This window comes from Penicillium roqueforti (assembly GCF_015533775.1).
Source record: "Penicillium roqueforti strain LCP96 04111 chromosome Unknown scaffold_01, whole genome shotgun sequence".
NCBI lineage: Eukaryota > Fungi > Ascomycota > Eurotiomycetes > Eurotiales > Aspergillaceae > Penicillium > Penicillium roqueforti.
In genome coordinates this window covers 345,172-363,990 of record NW_024067565.1, presented here as the reverse complement: position 1 = coordinate 363,990, position 18,819 = coordinate 345,172, and the positions used below count along the sequence as shown (strand labels likewise).

General features: G+C 48.7%; 7 protein-coding genes across 7 annotated transcripts; 2 read left to right on the top strand and 5 right to left on the bottom strand.

Annotated features, from left to right (window-relative positions):
• Positions 1-307: 307 nt before the first annotated feature.
• On the top strand, positions 308-1,509 carry LCP9604111_502 (H(+)-transporting V1 sector ATPase subunit D; the record flags this gene model as incomplete). Its single annotated transcript, XM_039068817.1, has 8 exons — positions 308-322; positions 378-490; positions 553-563; positions 623-948; positions 1,002-1,050; positions 1,111-1,120; positions 1,179-1,219; positions 1,271-1,509. 8 exons carry the CDS (start codon positions 308-310, stop codon positions 1,507-1,509), a joined length of 804 nt encoding a protein of 267 aa, XP_038933050.1.
• A 287-nt stretch (positions 1,510-1,796) lies between these two features.
• On the bottom strand, positions 1,797-2,744 carry LCP9604111_491 (U1A/U2B'/SNF family RNA-binding protein; the record flags this gene model as incomplete). Its single annotated transcript, XM_039068806.1, has 4 exons — positions 1,797-2,191; positions 2,261-2,567; positions 2,647-2,653; positions 2,704-2,744. 4 exons carry the CDS (start codon positions 2,742-2,744, stop codon positions 1,797-1,799), a joined length of 750 nt encoding a protein of 249 aa, XP_038933039.1.
• An 850-nt stretch (positions 2,745-3,594) lies between these two features.
• LCP9604111_480 (CE1 family esterase) lies at positions 3,595-4,622 on the top strand (the record flags this gene model as incomplete). The annotated part of the gene is made up of 2 exons (XM_039068795.1): positions 3,595-4,486; positions 4,537-4,622. 2 exons carry the CDS (start codon positions 3,595-3,597, stop codon positions 4,620-4,622), a joined length of 978 nt encoding a protein of 325 aa, XP_038933028.1.
• A 124-nt stretch (positions 4,623-4,746) lies between these two features.
• LCP9604111_469 (tubulin-specific chaperone D) lies at positions 4,747-8,701 on the bottom strand (the record flags this gene model as incomplete). Its single annotated transcript, XM_039068784.1, has 6 exons — positions 4,747-4,884; positions 4,937-5,102; positions 5,164-5,508; positions 5,559-5,841; positions 5,893-8,395; positions 8,462-8,701. 6 exons carry the CDS (start codon positions 8,699-8,701, stop codon positions 4,747-4,749), a joined length of 3,675 nt encoding a protein of 1,224 aa, XP_038933017.1.
• A 245-nt stretch (positions 8,702-8,946) lies between these two features.
• Positions 8,947-10,433, bottom strand: LCP9604111_458 (MATE family efflux transporter; the record flags this gene model as incomplete). Its single annotated transcript, XM_039068773.1, has 2 exons — positions 8,947-9,747; positions 9,807-10,433. The coding sequence occupies 2 exons, from the start codon at positions 10,431-10,433 to the stop codon at positions 8,947-8,949; spliced, it is 1,428 nt and encodes a 475-aa protein (XP_038933006.1).
• Positions 10,434-11,063: 630 nt separating this feature from the next.
• Positions 11,064-12,574, bottom strand: LCP9604111_447 (uncharacterized protein; the record flags this gene model as incomplete). The annotated part of the gene is made up of 2 exons (XM_039068762.1): positions 11,064-12,329; positions 12,431-12,574. The coding sequence occupies 2 exons, from the start codon at positions 12,572-12,574 to the stop codon at positions 11,064-11,066; spliced, it is 1,410 nt and encodes a 469-aa protein (XP_038932995.1).
• A 1,283-nt stretch (positions 12,575-13,857) lies between these two features.
• pkcA (protein kinase c) lies at positions 13,858-17,619 on the bottom strand (the record flags this gene model as incomplete). The annotated part of the gene is made up of 9 exons (XM_039068750.1): positions 13,858-13,919; positions 13,983-14,388; positions 14,450-14,651; positions 14,710-15,268; positions 15,326-15,757; positions 15,816-16,211; positions 16,270-16,854; positions 16,919-17,185; positions 17,265-17,619. The coding sequence occupies 9 exons, from the start codon at positions 17,617-17,619 to the stop codon at positions 13,858-13,860; spliced, it is 3,264 nt and encodes a 1,087-aa protein (XP_038932983.1).
• Positions 17,620-18,819: the final 1,200 nt, after the last annotated feature.

Sequence of the window (18,819 nt, the reverse complement as noted above, 5' to 3'; positions counted from 1 at the left end):
TCTGCGTGCTGCCGGTGGGATCTCGGGGGCAAAAGCGTCCCTGGCATTGCGCCACTCAGTCGAGCGAAATCCAATTACACGATCAACGTGTCAGCATAAAGGAAAATTGCATAAACAAGAGACTGCAGGCATGCGCGTAGAAAGCCAAATCTGTTGACGGATGAGGTTCCCACATTGATTATATCACGTGCTTCATCCGTATCAGGTGGGCGGTGGAGCTTTATCGGCGTCATACCAATGTGAATGTGGCCGTGTTGCTCAAGCTGAACAACAAGGACTATATCGTGATATTTGTTCTGCTGCAATCATGTCCGGCGCTGTGGTGAGTTTATTGTGGAACTGAGCCCGCATATTGACTTCATCTGACGTCTATTTAGGGCCGAGAGGCAGTATTTCCGACTCGCCAATCATTGGGGTTGATGAAGAACAAGCTGAAGGGCGCGGAAATTGGCCATAGTTTACTGAAGAGAAAGAGTGAAGCTCTAACAAAGTCAGATCCCTGTGCCTCTCTTGCTTCTTGGAGTATATACTGACTCTCTGTCCTGTTCACAGACGTTTCCGCGGTATGATGCGACACATTCCCGTTCCCCACCCTATCAAGACGCTAATCATACTTCTACAGATATTACACGCCGCATCGATGAAGCCAAACAAAAGATGGGTCGGGTCATGCAGATTGCTGCCTTCTCACTGGCGGAAGTGAGCTATGCGGTAGGCGGAGATATCGGCTACCAGATTCAGGAGTCTGCCAAGCAGGCTCGTTTCCGCGTGCGAACCAAGCAAGAGAACGTTTCTGGTGTTCTTCTACCCACATTTGAAAGCTACACGCAGGAGGGTGTCAATGACTTCGGTCTGACAGGGCTAGGAAAGGGAGGACAGCAGATTCAACGTTGTCGAGAGACATATGCACGGGCCGTGGAGACATTGGTGGAATTGGCAAGCTTACAGGTATGCGTGGTATCTATGTAGTGTATGGGAATATTGCTCACCAATTGTGCCAGACTGCTTTCTTGATTCTGGATGAAGTGATCAAGGTTGTCAACCGAAGAGGTAAGTCATTTTCTCATGGACTGTGACGGCTTACGGCTGGTATCTAACTTGCGTGATTAGTAAATGCTATGTAAGATCGGAACTTGTGAATCTGGTCCTTGTTCAGGATACTAACATATATACAACAGTGAGCATGTTATTATTCCTCGGACCGAGAACACTATCAAATGTTTGTACCATCTATCTCCAGCGTCCCTTGCACAGACTAACCATTCTGAAGACATCAACTCTGAACTCGATGAGCTCGACCGAGAGGAATTCTACCGCCTGAAGAAAGTCTCAGGCAAGAAGCAGAGAGACGTTGCTGCTGCCGACGCTGAGATTCTCGCGGCCCGGCAAAAGGCAGCAGAAGAGCAAGGGAAAAACCCCAAGGCAGCTGCTTCTCCTGCTCTCTTCGTTGAAGAGGCAGATACCGTAGATGTTCTGGGTGACCAGGAAGACAACGATGTCATTTTCTAGGCTGCTATTTTGTTTCGTATTGATACTCTTCTTGTTCACATCTTCTTTTTTGACCGTGACATGTACCACGTTATATGCTCATACTCGTTTCAGCCCTATGACTCGTTTCATCTACTTTGTGGAATATTGAAGTTCATGTGATATGCAATGTTGACGCATTGCGAAAGCAAGACGACAGCCATAAAGCTCTCCGTATTTCTAATACACATGTACTTGAGACAAGACCTTCCAAACGCCAGAAAGAACGAGACCGGGATATTTTGTAGGATGCAACAAACCACCCACGACTACTGTCGCTGGTAGGTAACGCGAATCGCCTTGCCCTGGTCGCCCATGGGCATGCCTGATGTAGCCTCCTTTGCGCTGATTGCTCCAGCCTCGGCCTCGTATTCCACGAATGCAATTCCCTTGCGACCAGGCACCAATCTGACTTCCTGAAATCCTTCGAACCGGCCAAAAATAGCAGACAGACCTTCCTGGGTTGCGTCTTCTGGTAGTTCCCGCAAGAACAGAATCTTGTTGGGCGGGAGGTACTCGTCTGGGACGACAGCGGTGGTAGCGGCAGCGGTGGGTTTGAGACCGGCACCTTTGGTGGTCTTGGCTGGGCGTGCGGGTTCGACGGCGGCAGCAGGACGCTTGAGTTTCTTCTGTGCTTCGAGGGCCTCGTGGGCTTGTTTGCGCTCTGTAAAACGACAATCATTAGTACGGATTGAGTATTTGTATTTAGTGCGCCGGTATCTGTTAAACGTACCTTTCTCAGCTAAGCGTCTCCGCTTGTGAGCCTCGAGCTCTTCGCTGCCACCCTCCCGCTGGACTGTCGCATCACTAGGTGTCTTCGCATAATCCAGCACCATAGGCTTCTCAAAGAGATCGAAGCCGTTGATATCCTCAATAGCGCGGGTAGCGGATTCGACGTTGTCAAAGACGATGAAGGCCTGGCCCTTAGCTTTGAGGTTAGTCTTTGCGACGACCTCTAGAATGGTGCCATATTCGGAAAAGATCTCCTCCAGGGCATGCTTCAACTGCTCAAGCTTGATTCGCTCGTCGAGATTCTTGACCTAATAGGGGGAAGCAATCGGTCAGTATGGTAATGCGGGAGCGGAGTGGTGATATGATGGAGGGGAGGGACAGGCGCACATATACTCTGTGAAGACTTGTTAGCATGGGGACATAGCATGTAGATATAGTACTCACGTCGCATTCGGGGGAATACCAGCTGCTGAGACGGCAGCCATGTTTGCGACTGTGGAGCTCTAGAAACCAGCGAGGTCGAGCTTCTGGTTGACTAGAGGCGGATGAAATGAGATTGGAAGGGAGATAGGGGTATCTTGCATAATAATTGGTCACATCACATGAACTAGCATCATTGGTCTAGTGGTAGAATTCGTCGTTGCCATCGACGAGGCCCGTGTTCGATTCACGGATGATGCACTTCTTTTTTTATTTTTCTATTTGCTCTCTTTTTTTTTTTCATATTCTATTCTACCCGTTACTGTACACTAAAACCAATGCCTACCTAATTATAATTCAGTACAGAGTATATTGAAGTGGGTATAACTCCTGCGTACTATCTCACATTATCTGGTTTTGAACTGTATCCATTGATCTTCCTCATCTTTAATTAGCATGTCCCAATTTGGCATGGGTGAAGCCAATCTTCGATGCATGAAGAATAATAAAGTTTCAATGGGTATAATCTTAAGCGCTCACTAAGGACAGATCATCCATGGATCTTCATGTCTTGTTTATTCTCGGCTTCTAATCTTCAAGGCAATAATAATTCGCATACATACCCGAGGACTTCCGTTGTTGTAGATCGATCATTTAAGCGTGTTGGGCGCAAAGGTAAGGTTTGAAAAGATAAGAGATCGCCCGTGGCACTGGAGTCTTGGCGGGTGCCTCGGATCCACTCTGTTCGTTCCTCAGTCGGGCTTCCGTGGTATATGCTCAGGCTAAGGGGTTTGTATTGGTAAATCTTTCAGTCCTTAATCCCTCAATCTCTCAATCAATCCCCCAGTCCCATATAAAAGCCAAGCCATGTATCCCTCAAGAAACTAGACCACCTGGGCACCCGCCCCAAACAATATGCGCCTCACATCGCTGCTATCCCTCGCAGCCCTCACGAGCATCAGCATAGCCAAAACCCCGGGCTGTGGCGAAGACATACCTTCCAAGTATCCCAAAGCAGGATCAAGCGAGTCCCTCTCCCTCCCAAACACAGACCGGGAATACAGACTATACATTCCTACCAGCTATGACAAGAACACGCCAACCCCGGTATATTTCTCCTTCCACGGGGCGGGGCGCGACATGGTAGAGGAAGAAAGTCTGTCACAATTCTCAAACCCGGAATTCAACCCCGACGGAATTGCCATCTACCCAAACAGCAAGAATGGATACTGGCTCTCCAGCCCTTATGCAAACACGTCGCGTCCCAACGACCTGGACTTCACCAACGATCTGCTCACGCACATGGAAGAAACCCTCTGCATCGACACAACCAGAGTATACTCGGCGGGCAAGTCGAATGGCGGTGGTTTCACCAGCGTGATCGCCTGCAACGCCACCGTAGGAAGCCGGTTTGCGGCTTTTGCGGCTGTCAGTGGCGCCTGGTATGATACAGCCGACATGAAGGGTGTGGGGTCTTGCGCCCCCGCTAAGCGGGATGAGGGGTATCCTTTCTTGGAGTTTCATGGTACGGTTGACACGACGGCGCCTATCGATGGCGACGGGGATGCTAAGCTGCCCGTCATTGATGTCCTGCAGGCCTGGGCGGCTCAAAATGGATGTGCGGACAATGCGCAGCCCACCAGCAATGTGACTGTCTTTGACGACCCGCTCGTGAAGCATGCTTCTTGGGACTGCAACGGGCTAAAAGGCATCGTTCAGCATTACCGTGAGAGTGACAATGGCCATTGCTGGCCAAGTACTGTTGGCAATGATGACTTTACCCGAAATGCCGCACAGTGCCCGTTGGGTAAGTCGGAATTCAATGCCACTCAATACATATTTGATTTCTTTGCGGAGGATCACTCGAGCAAGACGAGCACAACAAGTACCACCACGAGTACTGGTACAAGTACTGCCACTGGCACAGCAGCCACAAGTACTAGTACTCATCACAGCCAAAGCCCAAAGATTTTACACCCCATGTCCATCCATGCTTTGTATCTTATATTTTCAGCTGTTGTTATTAACTCGCTGCATATTTGAGTTTCATGACATTTCTGTGGGCTGCTACCCCTTCAAAGACAGAGCGACCTTCAAATTATCCACCTGGGGCTTCAGCTGTTTAGGCGAAACAGACCAGTCTTCATACTTGACAATTTCAGAGTCAGTCACAACAAACAGGTATTCTGCGGCGGTTGATCGGACCTAAAACCCAACTGTCAGTACCGTAAATCCATACGTATGAGATCTAACGTGCCTTTGGGAAAGGATGCAAAAGCAGCCCGGTCATCTTCTTCAAAACACCCCCTCGTAACGAGTCAATCCTTGATAATGCAGCATAAACTTTGACTGCAGCTTCCAATCGAGCTATATTTGCGGATCTGAAATGTGCTTTCTGGACCAGCGTGAACAACTTTCGGAAACTAGAAAGAAGATGTCAGGGAATGATGTAGATATATAAGCAACGAAGACAAGGTCACAAACCTAGGATCTGAGGCTTCCGGGATAACAGGAATGTAACTATCAATCAAGAATGCAACAAACTCGACTGCAGGAATGGCAAAACGGTCATCTTGAAGGTTGTCATCTAGAACTGTAGCAAGATCCTGCAAGAAGACCATCAATATCTCCTGGCGTCGGGATTGGGATTGAGAATTGAGGAACTGGGTCAGAGCCGAGCGAGATGCTCGGACGAGACCTTCTGCTCCCGAGATAGCAGAGGTAGCAAGTCCTTGTAACAAAGGAAGACGAAGCCAGTCAACATCCTGTAGAGTAATTAACTGAGCAAAGTAATCTTGTGACGAAACATGACTGAAGTGCTCAAATTTCCTGTTTTTGTTAGCACCGTCATCAAATAATTGCTTTATCGGTAAGATTACCTTTCAAGTGGGGGTAGATCCGCTGCTGATTCCCAAAAGTCCTGCAGGGAGAGCCATGCTTGTAGTCTGACCTTGTCGAGCTTTTCGCATGCAAGGCGGCAGAGACACCCAACCAGATCATGAATAAGTGGTGAGCGTGGTGTTGTTTCCAACTCTCTTCGAAGCAAGATGCCGACTGCTTGTATTGCTTCGACTCGGATAAGAGATCCAATATCACCTCGTCTGTCAGTGGTGTAATCATTCAAGAAATCGACAAAGTTGCTTGCAACAGTATTAGTAGTAGCTAAGATCTTGTTAGCCTTTTTCGTACCAGCTAGTGAACAAGAAGTATTACCCATATATGGCAAGATACCGGTGGCCAAGCACTTCACAGCAGCAACTCTTTTCTCAATAACCTCTTCCTTCCCGGTGTAATGAAGAATCTCGGTGATGATGTTTTCTTGGACATCACTTTGTGCTGCGAGTTGCTTGAACACTGTACCAAGTGCTAGAATTTGACCCCGACCCGTCGGCATTCTCCATGAATCACGAAGATGAGAGAACCAAGTACGCACAGTTTCTTCCTGCTTTGATGGTGATAGGAGAGGGAACAGCTGTGCCAAGGCGGTCGAAGATGCATCAATCGAGATATCATCGCTCCGAGAAACACAGAGCGACAGAATGTGCAGTGTTCGGTTCAGAAGTGATTCTGAAGGTTGAGCCAGGCCTGTTATGGTGGTAGACCGAGATAGTGAGGAGATCAAGCAAGATGATGCCTCTGCTGTCAACTCGGGGCGTGAAGTATGTAAGGTCAAGTCATCATCGGTAGGGCTTGATGCAGAACCAAAGATATCCCAGATATTGGCAACTTGAGATGAAACAGCCCTGGCTTCCGGGGTATCTCTATTCTCCATTGATGCTTCCCATTGCGAGGTAAAGGCATCGACCGTGGCAGCAATAGATAACAGACAGCCATGTCGAGATTCCACATCATGTCGAGAGATGCTGGAGAACATTTGCAGCAACTTCTCTAAAACCAGATTCATGGTTTTGAATAGCTCCTGAGTACTCAAAGTTCCAATAGACTTAGCCGCATATCTTCGGGACTCGGCATCTGGAGAACCAATACCTCTCCAATCCATCAAAGCCTCAAGAAGCGGACTCCAGCAAATCAGATCCAAAGAGGCTGTTGCTTTAGCAACATCAATTAGTGCACGAGAACGTCTTGCAACGGCATGATAATCCACAACCTGCACGAGGGGAATGCCCTCCGCAATGGTATTGGGATGACGACCGATCAACTCTTGTAGCGCAGCGGACGACCCACGTCGGATGTTCCCAGACGGATCGATACAGGCAGCACAGATGAGTTCCACGGCCAGCTTTTGCAGAACATCGACCTCCTTCTTGCCAGATTGTGACGCCACTACCTGGGGTTGCAACGCCAGAAGTTCTTGTGTCGTATACTTTCGAGACATGGCCCAAATACCGAAGCATGCCGCATCTCGAACACCAGTTCCCATAGAGCCACCAGTAGAAGACCTTTGCTCGAAGCACAAACCCGACACAAGTGATTGAAGAATTTCAGGGAGTTGGTGAATAGGAGGTGCCCGGCGGAAAAGTAAATGTGACAGTGTCAGGATTAATCCTTGCCATCGCTGGGCATCGACTGCACTGAGATTACGCTTAAGGGTGTGTGTACCAATCTTCCGTGCTTCAAATGGAGTCACGAGGGAGCCATCATCAGTTTCGAAGAGGATGTTCTCCCCCAACGAGCCAATGACCGCTTCGGTGACCTCAGTCGCCATTTCAGGGTCTAATTTCAATGTGATAATGCTGAGTGCTTTACTCGCGGCAAATCGCACGGGCGTATCTTTGTCGGCCAAGGAGACCAAGAAATGATCGATTGCATCTTCCAATATGGTTGATAACTGATCATCCGTGATGTGGCGGTCACCTCGCTCATTCAAAGATAAGGCCATGGTTGTGATGTTGCGAAGGATCTTGACAACAATTTTCCTAGCCAACGCCGAAGACTGGATTGTCGCAGAGATTGGAGAATTTCCCTGGAATACACTGGAAGTCTGCTGGAAGACATAATTGATCAATGGAGCAAAGTCTTCTACCTGGCCGGATGCACCCAAGCGAGCAATGAATGTGAGCACTCCAATACAAGCATAGACAGATGGTGGTTCGACATTCTCCGTCGGCTGGATGACAGCAAAAGCCCACTTCGTCAGACCTGTAAGCATACCTAGAGCTTGCATATCTCCACGCAAAGCCAATCGTGCCAAAAGCGCTGTCGCTGCCTCGCGTTCTTTGCCCGATGCACCAATATAGTGCAACGACAAGGAAAGAACCGACCTAGCAACCATAGGAGTTTCAGATGGTAGCCAAGCCAACTGTTGCAGATTGTCATAGGGCACCGGAATGTCATCTGATGATAAAGAAGACAAGTCGAAAGGAGCAAGCAGAAGATGTGAAAGCCAGACCAGCATCACATAGCGTTCTTCCCAGATGAGTCGCTGGGTGTCGGATTCGACCAATTCCTCGGAATTGGATGGTCTGACCTCATCCCATTCGATGAAGGCCCGAATCATTGAATCAAGATATTTCGGCTCATTGTTCAAGAACCTGCTAACCACTTTGACGCCACGGACTTTGCAAAAAGTGTAAAGTAGCCTGCAGATAGCTCTTGGTAGGGGATAAAATTTTCCTATCTGGGATGACTTCGGCGAAACAGAGCCATATTGGGTGCGGTGCTTGATCAGATATGCTAGAAAAGCGTCCACTAAAGGAGGCAGTAATGTCTGCAAATGTGGATCTAAGAGTTGAGGCCACTCTTGAAAGGGTTCAAGCTGCAGATAACATCAGTAAATTCACACAGAGACGTAATCAAGAGGGAGCTATGTGGTGCATCTTACAAGGCTAACAAGCTTCTCTGTTTTGGTGGCCTGCGCCCATTTACGTGGGGTGCGGGGGGGAGTCCTAGTTTGGGCTCTCCACAGTAGCAAGGGCAGCTTTGCCGAAAACTCGGACACCAAATCCCCAGAGGCCCGTTGAAGCTTCACGTCTCGATCCTCGGCGGCATCCATGGTGGAATGCTGGGTGATGCAGTTGAAGATTGCGGTGTTGGGAATAGCGTCAACAGCGGGACCGGTCATGTGACGCATAAGTATATAAAGGTTTGTTATTTCGCTCACCATACGAACTCCTCTGTAGATTTACAAGTAAACAAGAGATAAAAGAATCTTTAGGAGAGGGTATACACCTTTTCCCGTTGAGCTCTTAAGAGAATATTATGGAAAAAAAGTCTAACCAAAAACATAACAAGGCCGGTGCTTGTTGTTTTATATTCGTCGTACATGCCATGATATATTTCATGGCTTTTGAAACTCTCTTTCCATGATCACATCCGCTCTACAGCTTCTCGGGATGCCTTCGCCCAGTCCACCATTTTCCAGAAATAAAAACCCTCGATCAACACAATGATCGATTGGCCGATAAAAATTCCACACCATAGCCCGAAAACGCTCCAACCTAGGCCAAATGCTAAAGCAATGCCCAGGGGCAATCCGACGAGGTAGTAGATCGAGAGCTGAACATAGCTACCCAGATCCGGTCGTCCCACAGCTCGCAGCAAGCTATTGAGGGAAGTGGCCACGGCGTCGGGAATTTGAAGGACGGCACCCACTGGAAGCAAAAAGAAGATCAAGTGCCAGACCTCTCCAATATCACTAAATAAGCCAGGGATGACGCTCCGCAGAGCAAGAATCACAAGCATATTTGTTATGCCCGCACCGAAGGACGCAAAAACCATAACGTTGGCTGATGTTGCTGCACGCTGTGGGAGACCTGCTCCAATCAGATAGGCAATGTGTGTGCCACCAGCAACGGCGATGGAAAATGAGATTTGAAAGGCAAAGTCTGAAAGTGTCGATATAGCAGCCTGAGCTGCGAGCTCAGTCGCACCTAAATGGGACGAAATGAGTGTCATGATTTCCCACGCAAGGACCTCGGCTTCGATCATTAGCCAACTCGGTATAGCAAGCTTCAACATTGGACCCCAGCTGCGCCACATCTTGGCAGAAAGGGGGTGCCAGCACTCAGAGCCCTTAATGAAGATGGCGTAGAATGCCAGAAAGATAGGCAGAAGACTATTTGCGACTGCAACAGCGATGGGTGCACCGACGAAGCCCCATTGCAGTCTCTGGAAAAGAACGGGAAATCAGTGGATGGCTCGGGGAGTTCTAAGGAGGAATAATATACCCAAACAAATAACCAGCCCATGAAAATATTCAACGTAGAACATAATACAAGAACTAGCAGACTAGCACTGAATAATCCCTGTGCCTGGAAAAATCGCTTTCCGGACTCAAAGCAAGCATAGCCAGGAGCGCCCGCGATGGCAATTTTCAGATACAGCCCTGCAAGAAGAGCTGTCTCCTGGGCTTCAGACGGTAGGATGAGGAGAAATATTCGATCCGCATTCCACCATACAGCCCCGATTGGAATTGTGAGGACGATCATGAAAAGCGTCAGGCGTTGAACGTGAAGGCCGACCAAGGTCAAATTCCCTGAGCCATATGCTTGAGGACATAACGTATCCAAACATGTTGATAGGCCTTGAAAGACAAAATATCCAGTGATCTGGGAAGTCATGTTGGCCAAGCTCACGGCCCCAATTTCTCGTTTCCCCAGATGGCCCACCATGAAGATGCTAGAGCCGGTCAATGCATGCTGAAGTAGGAGCGATATCATTAGGGGGGCTGAATATCGCGAGATAATCGCTAATTCCTGTCGCCATCCTGACTTCTTGGAATTGTCTGCCGCTTCTGGATCGATGTTGCGCAGCAACGGGGAGTATTCTATACCCCCATGGTCTTCGGAGATCATTGTGGAAGATTTTTTTAGGGCGCCGGGAGTTCTCCGGATTCGTGAAAACACACTATATTGTTCTTTATATTGAGTTCATTGGGATGCAATGACAAGAATGGTTCAAATTGAAAACAGAAAGGGAAAAACAAGTATTCAACAACAAAAGTGGAGATTTGACGAATCAATCCTTGCATTGGTCGCGACACTTCCGTTGGCAATAGTGCTTCTACATAGCAAGGACTGAGCTCCACTGGCATGCCATACATCCATTCGTAATTGTGAACCTATCATCTATCAACATAGCACAATAGGAGGAAATCTAATGATAAAAAAACTCCAAAGACACGAGGCACGACAATTCTTGTTCTACGTATAGGAAAAGGTTATAGCACGTCATTCAGTGAACTAATTGGCCATGACTCAAGCGCTAGATTCTAACGAGGGTTCGAAAATTCCCGAGAAAGACATGCCTATAACTAAACCCGGAGTGATTACGGCTGATCGAATTCGCAGGAATCCTCGAGGATGACCATGGATACTGTTCCCTTCCCAAGCTTTGTTTGATATATATTTCGAGAGCTCTGTGTGACATGCTAAAAGTAGTTGCAGCCAGAGAGTCTCATAGATCTCGAGGTAGCATGACGAGAATTAACGATCAGGATCCGGGAAATTCATGGCAGGGCCATCAAAGATCGAGGCCACAAACCTGTGATAGTAGGCCTTTGCGAGTTTGGTCACGGTCCTTCTGATGTGCATGACGATGATCGCGATAGCCAGGGTGTTCCAGACATCATTATCGAAATCTGAAAGGTCGAAATGACCAAGGAACTTGATTCCGTGTGTTAGGGTTTGCGGATTGGGATTGGTGTCCAGAGAGATGACAGAAAGAACAGGCCCACAGAGAACGAGCCCCATCAATGCCGGCCAGGCTTCTTCACCATCATGGGGTCCAGCGAGTTGGCTCTGCCAGGTATTCGATAGATCCTCCAATGTTTTGGCAACTCTATTAAAGGCTTCTTTTGGCTCTTCGTCCTGAGGTTTGCGATAGATAACGTGCACAGGGGGTGTGTTCGGCTGGACCCTGACACCGGCATCGCTCAATGCCCAGCGCAAGTACTTCTCTATTGACTTCTTGATGTAGATTGCAGGACATATGTCAAGGATATTGCAATAGTCCCTCACATTACCACATATCTTCAAAAGCTCTTGGAATGCGCGGATCGCGTAAAACTCGGAACATTTATCGTTTTCAAGGATAAAGTTGGATTCATTACGTTGACCTTCATCATCTTTCCCAGAAAAGAACAGGGACTCTGGAAGGGTGGAGAAATCTTTCTCCCAATGTCGGTGGATAGTTGGCATGCAGCCACGAGTAAGAAGTTGATGAGCAGTCCGCTGTTCGTCTGGTGACAGGTCGTGGCCCTGGGGGAGTTCTACTGCTTCAAGTAGGCGCTTTGCTCTTTCTCGGGTCAGCTTATTATTGAGCAGCTCATCGCGCTCTCCTGTCGGAATGATGTATTCTTCCTCGCTCTCGTCGAGGTCACTTGGCTCAGACATTGACCTATCCGAATCCCATGTTCCCTTCTTCTTCTTCCTTCTGGTCTTTCCGACTTTGGGCTTAATCGAGCGGCCGCTCTTGACCGAGGGATGTAAAGCAGCTCTCTTTACTCGCTTCGCGTGTGGTGATGAAGAAGCGTCGCTGGTATCGCTATCACCACCATCACTCGCAATAGAAATATTGTATTCAGGTGAGGTGGGCGGCTCGGAGTCCCATTTGTCGTCCTCATTGACGTCAGTGTCCTCAGACCGCTTGCGTTTTGTAACAGAATCCTGTGGCTCGAGCTTAACTTGCTTAGCCAGATACTGAGGCTCTGTATCCTCGGGGAAGAAGGCTGTTTCTTTGGTTGAGGTCGCCTGGTATGGGAGTCAGTAATATGTAAGTGAGAAAAGAACTGTAAGAGAGAGATAACTAAGGTTAAAGTGATGTAATAAGCCATTATAAAGACAAAACTTACAATCCGACCATGTTCGCTGAACTGAATAATCGTGCCAGAAAGAGTGTTCAGCGACGGGGAAGGACGGTCGAGAGGAGTAGGTTCAACCGTCGGTTGTGGCTGGACCGGAGTAGCAAGAGAGGGAGAAGGAAGTGATTGGATCATAGTGTCCGGTCCGTGGGGGGAGTGATGAGTTGCACGGAACTCTAATGGTTATCCCAAGTCTCGTTAGACCAGGCCGGGGTGGATCTCGATTCTGAAGTCTCAGAGAAGTCGATGTAGAAGTCAATATCATCGACTTTAGGTCTCACCTTGTTTGCGGGAGACCCATCCACAGGGTTTATCACGTTTTTGAGCCATTTCCTGATGGGGTGGGAACTTGACGGCACTTGGCTCGCCTTTGGGGTGTGTTCTTTGTTGCCCGAGGGCGAGGGTTCTTTGTTTACCGAAGGCAGGTTCTCTTTGTTGTTAGAAGTCACGGTCCCGACTGATTTACTCAAGGCCCGATAGCCCCGATGAAACAGGCGTTCAATCTTTGGCAGCATCTTCGAAATAGACCTCGGTAGCTTGATCTATTTCTGGAACAAAGAAAAGTGGTTGGATGAACAGTGATAAAAAGAAATTGAAAAAGAAGAAGTAGGGAAGTAGAGAGGTGAGGAAGAGAGGACAAAGGTAAACAAACAAAACGGGTGCTCTCGCAAGAGAGGAAGGCACGTTTGGCTTCCTATTTGGGAAGGAACGAGGTAGGGCAGCCCTCAACTGGGAAGGGGCGGGGGCAGACACATGTGAATCTAGATTCAAGTGAATATAAAACCGTGATCCAACTACAAAATAGACAGATGGGATATATTATTTCGTATTTGTATCTCCCTCTCTTCATACCACGAACCGCTAGAACATAAAACCGGACATAACGCGCACGAGTCCCTGGAGGGACCTACGCTATCTTCATAGATCTTCAAACTTCGTCATTTCTCATCAAACTCTCTTAAAACCACTTCACACAGTTCCCATATGGGAACCCGCCCCTTCTCCATTTTTGGACATCAAATGCCCGACATAGAATAGAGTCATAAACCCGACCAGTCGGAAAGAAAACTTAGACAGAACAAAAGAACTCGAGAGGGGAAAAATAGAGCAAGCAATTTAGATAAGCACACAAAGAAATCGAGAAAGCAAAAGCAACCTGAAGGTTTCATTAACCATGGTATCCGGCGATCGAAGCATGTCAGTGAGGTCCGCCTGCACTTAAAAACGAAACTGAAATTGGGTATGTTGAAGCAATTTGAAGAGCGAGAAGTGCTGGAAAGGGCGGAGGACCCGCAGCGCCCTGAAGAAACCGGACGTGTCGGCATTAAACCCCCCATGAACCGAATTAACACTCTCGTCAACAACTTGTGACAGGTGTCCAAGCGAGCAATAATTATCCCGATCACACGTCGGTGGAATCAAGCAAAGTCGGCAGTATAGGAGAATCCGCGGAATTCTTCCTGCATGGCTTGCGAAAGCACTAAATAAAAAGGATCGGTTAGTTAAAATTTATCTCCCAGCAAGCAGATAATAAAGATCTTACCAGATTGTACAGGGGTCAGCACTGGAGTCACACTGGTGAACTCCTGGTCGAAGTTGCTGGTATCGGTAGGACTGCTGATTGTAGGAATGAATGGCGGGGGGACCCGCTTGTGGTAGATATCATCCCAGTTTATGTTGCGGAAGAAGGCATGAGACATCACTTCTTGGGCATCGGTGGGACCGGAACCCAGACGCAACTCGGGCTCACGAGTCAACAGCTTCTGGAGAATCGACACGGAGTCGCGAGGCATATGAATGGGGTAGAGAGGCTCGTCGGCAAGAATGGCATCGTAAATTTCATCCTCATCTTCACCACGGAATGGAGACTGCTGCAAAAGCATCTGGTAAATGAGGACACCGAACGCCCACCAATCCACAGCCCGTCCGTACTTCTTGTCCAGCAAAATCTATGACAAAATTAGCTCATCGGTACTGCAGAAAGACATAATAAAACCTGATCCCACTTACTTCCGGGCCCATGAATTCAGGAGTACCGCAGAACGTGCTAGTTGTACCGCCATACCACATGTTTTCCTTGCAAAGACCATAATCAGCAATTTTGATGTGGCCATCCATGGTCAACAGAATGTTATCGAGCTTCAGATCACGGTAGATGACACCGTTCTCGTGGAAGTACTTGAGTGCCAAGCAGACCTCAGCGGCATAAAACCTGAGAGATGTGAGCATTTCCAACCGGTAAAAGAACCAAGATTAAGCGTAGGACTTACTGTGCCCTCTTGAGACCGAATTGGCCACGCTGAATGTGTAGCATGAGATCACCACCACTGATATACTCCATGACGAAATAGACACGAGTTTCGGTCTGGAAACAAGCGTGCAAGTTGAGGAGGAATGGGTGACGTTCCTTGTTGGCGATTAGGAAGACACGCTTCTCGGATTTGGTGCTCTCCACTTCATCGTTCTCGATAATGAATTCCTTCTTCAACACCTTGATGGCATACAACTTGCGGGAGCTCTTTGTTTCAGCCAACATGACCTTTCCGAAATTACCTTTTCCGAGAACAGCAAGGAAATTGAAGTGATCCAATCCAATGCGAGCCTTTGCCTGCGCTGCAGCATCGTCCTTGATAGGAGGTGCAACTTGCTGTTGGGGCATCTGTTGCTGGATGGGCTGCGGAGGTGGTGCCATTGGATAAGCCGCAGGCTGCACCGCCATAGCCTGGGGTGGAGGCTGCTGCGGGAAATTGGCATAAGCGGACGGGTCATAATGGGCGTGTTGAGGCTGCGGGGGTGCCTGGGGTGGCAGCATAGGACGGCCCATTTCAGCTAAGATTTGATTAGTACCAAGAGTCTCTCTTCAACGCATAATCGGTAGTTGCATACCTGGGGCTTGCTGGGGGCTACGTAGCCCGGTAGCTGCAGCGGCGGCGGCAGCGGCGGCGGAAGGTCCAGGAGGCGATTTCGGTGGAATCTGTTGGCGCTGTGCAGCCTGTGCAGCAGCTGTTGGTGACTGTGGGGTTGCGAAGGAGTTAGTGGCAGCGCTTACCGCTTCTGCGGAGGGTTGTCTAGGAATAGACCCGTAGGGTCCTTCCATCGGTTTCTGGGGATAGGAGAGGGCAGCGTTGTCTTGAGGGGGCCCCGGGGGACCGCCTGCTCGAAGGGTACGGTTGCTGAGGCCAGAACTAACAGAGGCAGACTTGTTATGATTCTTGGTACGAATCAACGTCTCTAGAATTTGGTTGGCGGCTTCCATCGTCATTCCACAGAAATCGGGCACAAGATGAGTGCACTGAGCATGACACGTAAGACCACATTCTGTAAAGGAGGTCAGCATGGACTAGAAATAAGCTGCGATGTCAGTAATATTGCCTACCAGAGCAGCGCTTAGCATTTTTGCGTCCAAACGGAAGGAGATAGCCGCAGTGACAGCACCAGTTCGCAGAGATGTTGGAAAAGCCTTCGAATCGGTGGGGAATACGGTGGTTGATTTTCTCCTCGTCCGGATCGGTCTCGTAATTGGCTTTGCTGATACACTTGGTGACAACCTTGGGGTAACACTTTTTGTGGCAGGTGTATTTGCAATCCGCACATTGCATGCCGGCAGCATACTTGAGAAATTCTCCACATAGTGCACAGCGCATAATGTTGTAAAACTGCTGGGTGACGAACTTGTGGCCCTGCTTCTCGTGAACCTCCTCCTTCTTTTGGCGCACGGCACCTTGACGGTTAAGACCAATGTCAAAGGGACGACGGTCTTTTAATTGTTTGGCTATATCCAGTTAGCACATAGGGTCTCTTCTTCGGGGGTCAATGCATATTAGGCTTACCGAAGCTCATTTGAAGCTGGACTCGGCCAACCGGTTCTAGGGCAAACCATGAATCGATCGTCACAGTCGGGGGAGCATTTGAGCTCTCGCCACCGTGTCCATGTGCACCATGTCCCGAGGTGCCTGGTCGTCCTCCGGAGCCAGGGCCATGTGAAGATCCCATAGGAGAACCAGCCTGATCATGTCGAGGGGATCCACCATCGCCCATCTTATCTGCGGATACCCAGCCAGACGCGTTGAGCTCCGTCTCAATCTTCTTGCGACGCATCTCCTCTGCGATGTCAGAAATGCGCACCCAAAGCATACCGATTGGTACCGGGCGATCTCCCGCCTTGTCATAGACAGTCAATTCAATCTCGTTTGCCTTATCGATGTCCATGGAAAAGCTTTCGTCTAACCATTTATCGTTCCGGGTAGCCTTGGTCCTCGCTTTGATCGTGTCTTCAACCTTGACGACAATGTATGTCTCCGGTCCTCGAGAAAATCGCGAACTGGCCGCATGGTCCACGTCCTTGACCGCATGGATGCGCATTGTCAGCAGACCCGTCAGCGGCTTGCGCATGTTCGGAGTACTAAGACTCTCATCTGTACCACCAGTTAGTAACCATGTCGCGTTATACTTGTAGCAAAATTGTTATATTTCTCATACCGTCTGGCGCATCGCCCGATTCAATATCCACATGAAGATCCTCGTATCGCTTGAGCGCCTGCTTCAGAAGCTGAATCTTTTGGTTGCTCTCAATGCGACGGCCCTCGGCATCAGCTCGGCTCTTCCGGTCGCCCTCATCCTGGTACAAGCGGACCATCTTTTCAATACCGGCTTTATATTGCATTTCCACGCTCAGCTTGAACTCCAATTGGGACAGCATGAGCTGGATCTTCGGTCCGAGGTACGGAGTGTCATACTTGATCAGATCTGAGACATCGCCATTCATATTAGCATTCCAAGCAATTTAAGCTCAGCGCAGCATTTCCGAACGGATGTAAGAACGTACCTAGCTTCGTGTAATTGGGCCGCGCCTTTGGGATCGGAGCATAAGGTCGAGGATCGGCGAATGGGGCACCGGAAGGCATCGAGCCAGAGCCGCCCTGAGTGTAGTGTTCACCTTCGCCATGGCCTTTGGGCGGGGGAGCCGGGCCTCCTTCCTGGTTCATCTGGCGAATTTGTAATTCCCTCATTTTCTCCTCCAAATAAGCGATATTCTTGCGACCATCGCGAATGTTGGCATCGACTCTCTGTTGCACGAGGGGATTGTCGGTCGACTGCCGCATGTTACTGGCAGCGGTGATGAGGGCCTTCTCCCGCTCGATCTTGCGGAAGACCGAGGCGATCAGCTCGTCCCCATCCATGATGACAGGTTTGACGAGGGCAAAGAGCAAGGCTAGCTCAAAATTCAAGGGTGCGCTTGCGCCAGGTCAAAGTGGGTTGTTGGTGGGAGAGTATTCGCGGGGCTGTTGTTGACAAGGGGCGCAACGGGCACGGGTAACTAATGCCACTTCGGAAAATGTGAGACAGACTGCCCGCGATGATCGCCCAGTTGGTTTACAGCCGAAATTGGATTGATAAAATCCAGGAAAAAGCAGATGAAAGAAAGAGATCGATGGAGGTAAGAAGAAAGAGAATCGTTTAATTTTCCCCGATGGATTAGATCCAGGGAAGAAGCCCACGCGGGAGTTACTGGGGAAGGCCGTACTACCACGCACCTCCGATAAGGAAGTGGCGAAAAGTCGGGTTAGAGCACAAAGTAGTAACAGTCCATACATACGAAGTAGGTACATGTGCATATATCTAGGGCTATATCTTAGATTAAGATACATGTAGCTATGTCTACATATGTACGTGGTGATACCTGCTTATGGATTGCCCAAATCGGGCATACTCTTCCCTATGTAGGCTATCTACAGACACACGACATCGTATAGGACACACATACTTCCGAAGCCTTTGACCAGTGATCGACACACTTGGCACTTCACCGTACAATATTATAATTGGAAGTGTCACCGCCTTGTCAGATTTCTCATCGGGCACAGAGATCGTGCCACTCACCCCTTACTGTATACATTGAGGGAGATCCTGGTATCTGATGATTTAGTCGTCTCTCTGTCTTTTCGGCTTAGAATGGTGATGTCACTCGTTTCACAGCCAATGGATGGAGACACGGTAGATACATTGCAAGGCCAATGCTCCGAATTGAATGCATAGGACATTAATCTTACATCTACCATTATCGTGCAGATTAAGCCCGATTTATGGAGCATTAGATCCTACATTTGTCAGCTAATGAAAATGAGGTGATGATATATAATTTTGGCGAAATGTAAGATCATTCTTCTGCTGGAGACAATAATATGAAGCAGGGGTTCGGTCTATATTGCACCCTATTATCGGATTCTAATCACGTTCCAGGAACATTTGTAACGGAAGGTATCTATCTGCATAGTACGCTGGACTAGTTATCGAGTGAAACCGCAATGAATAGATCCTATATCTTATCCTTTGTGCGCCAATACCACGCGTACTACGCGTAATAATCCACGCATGCTATC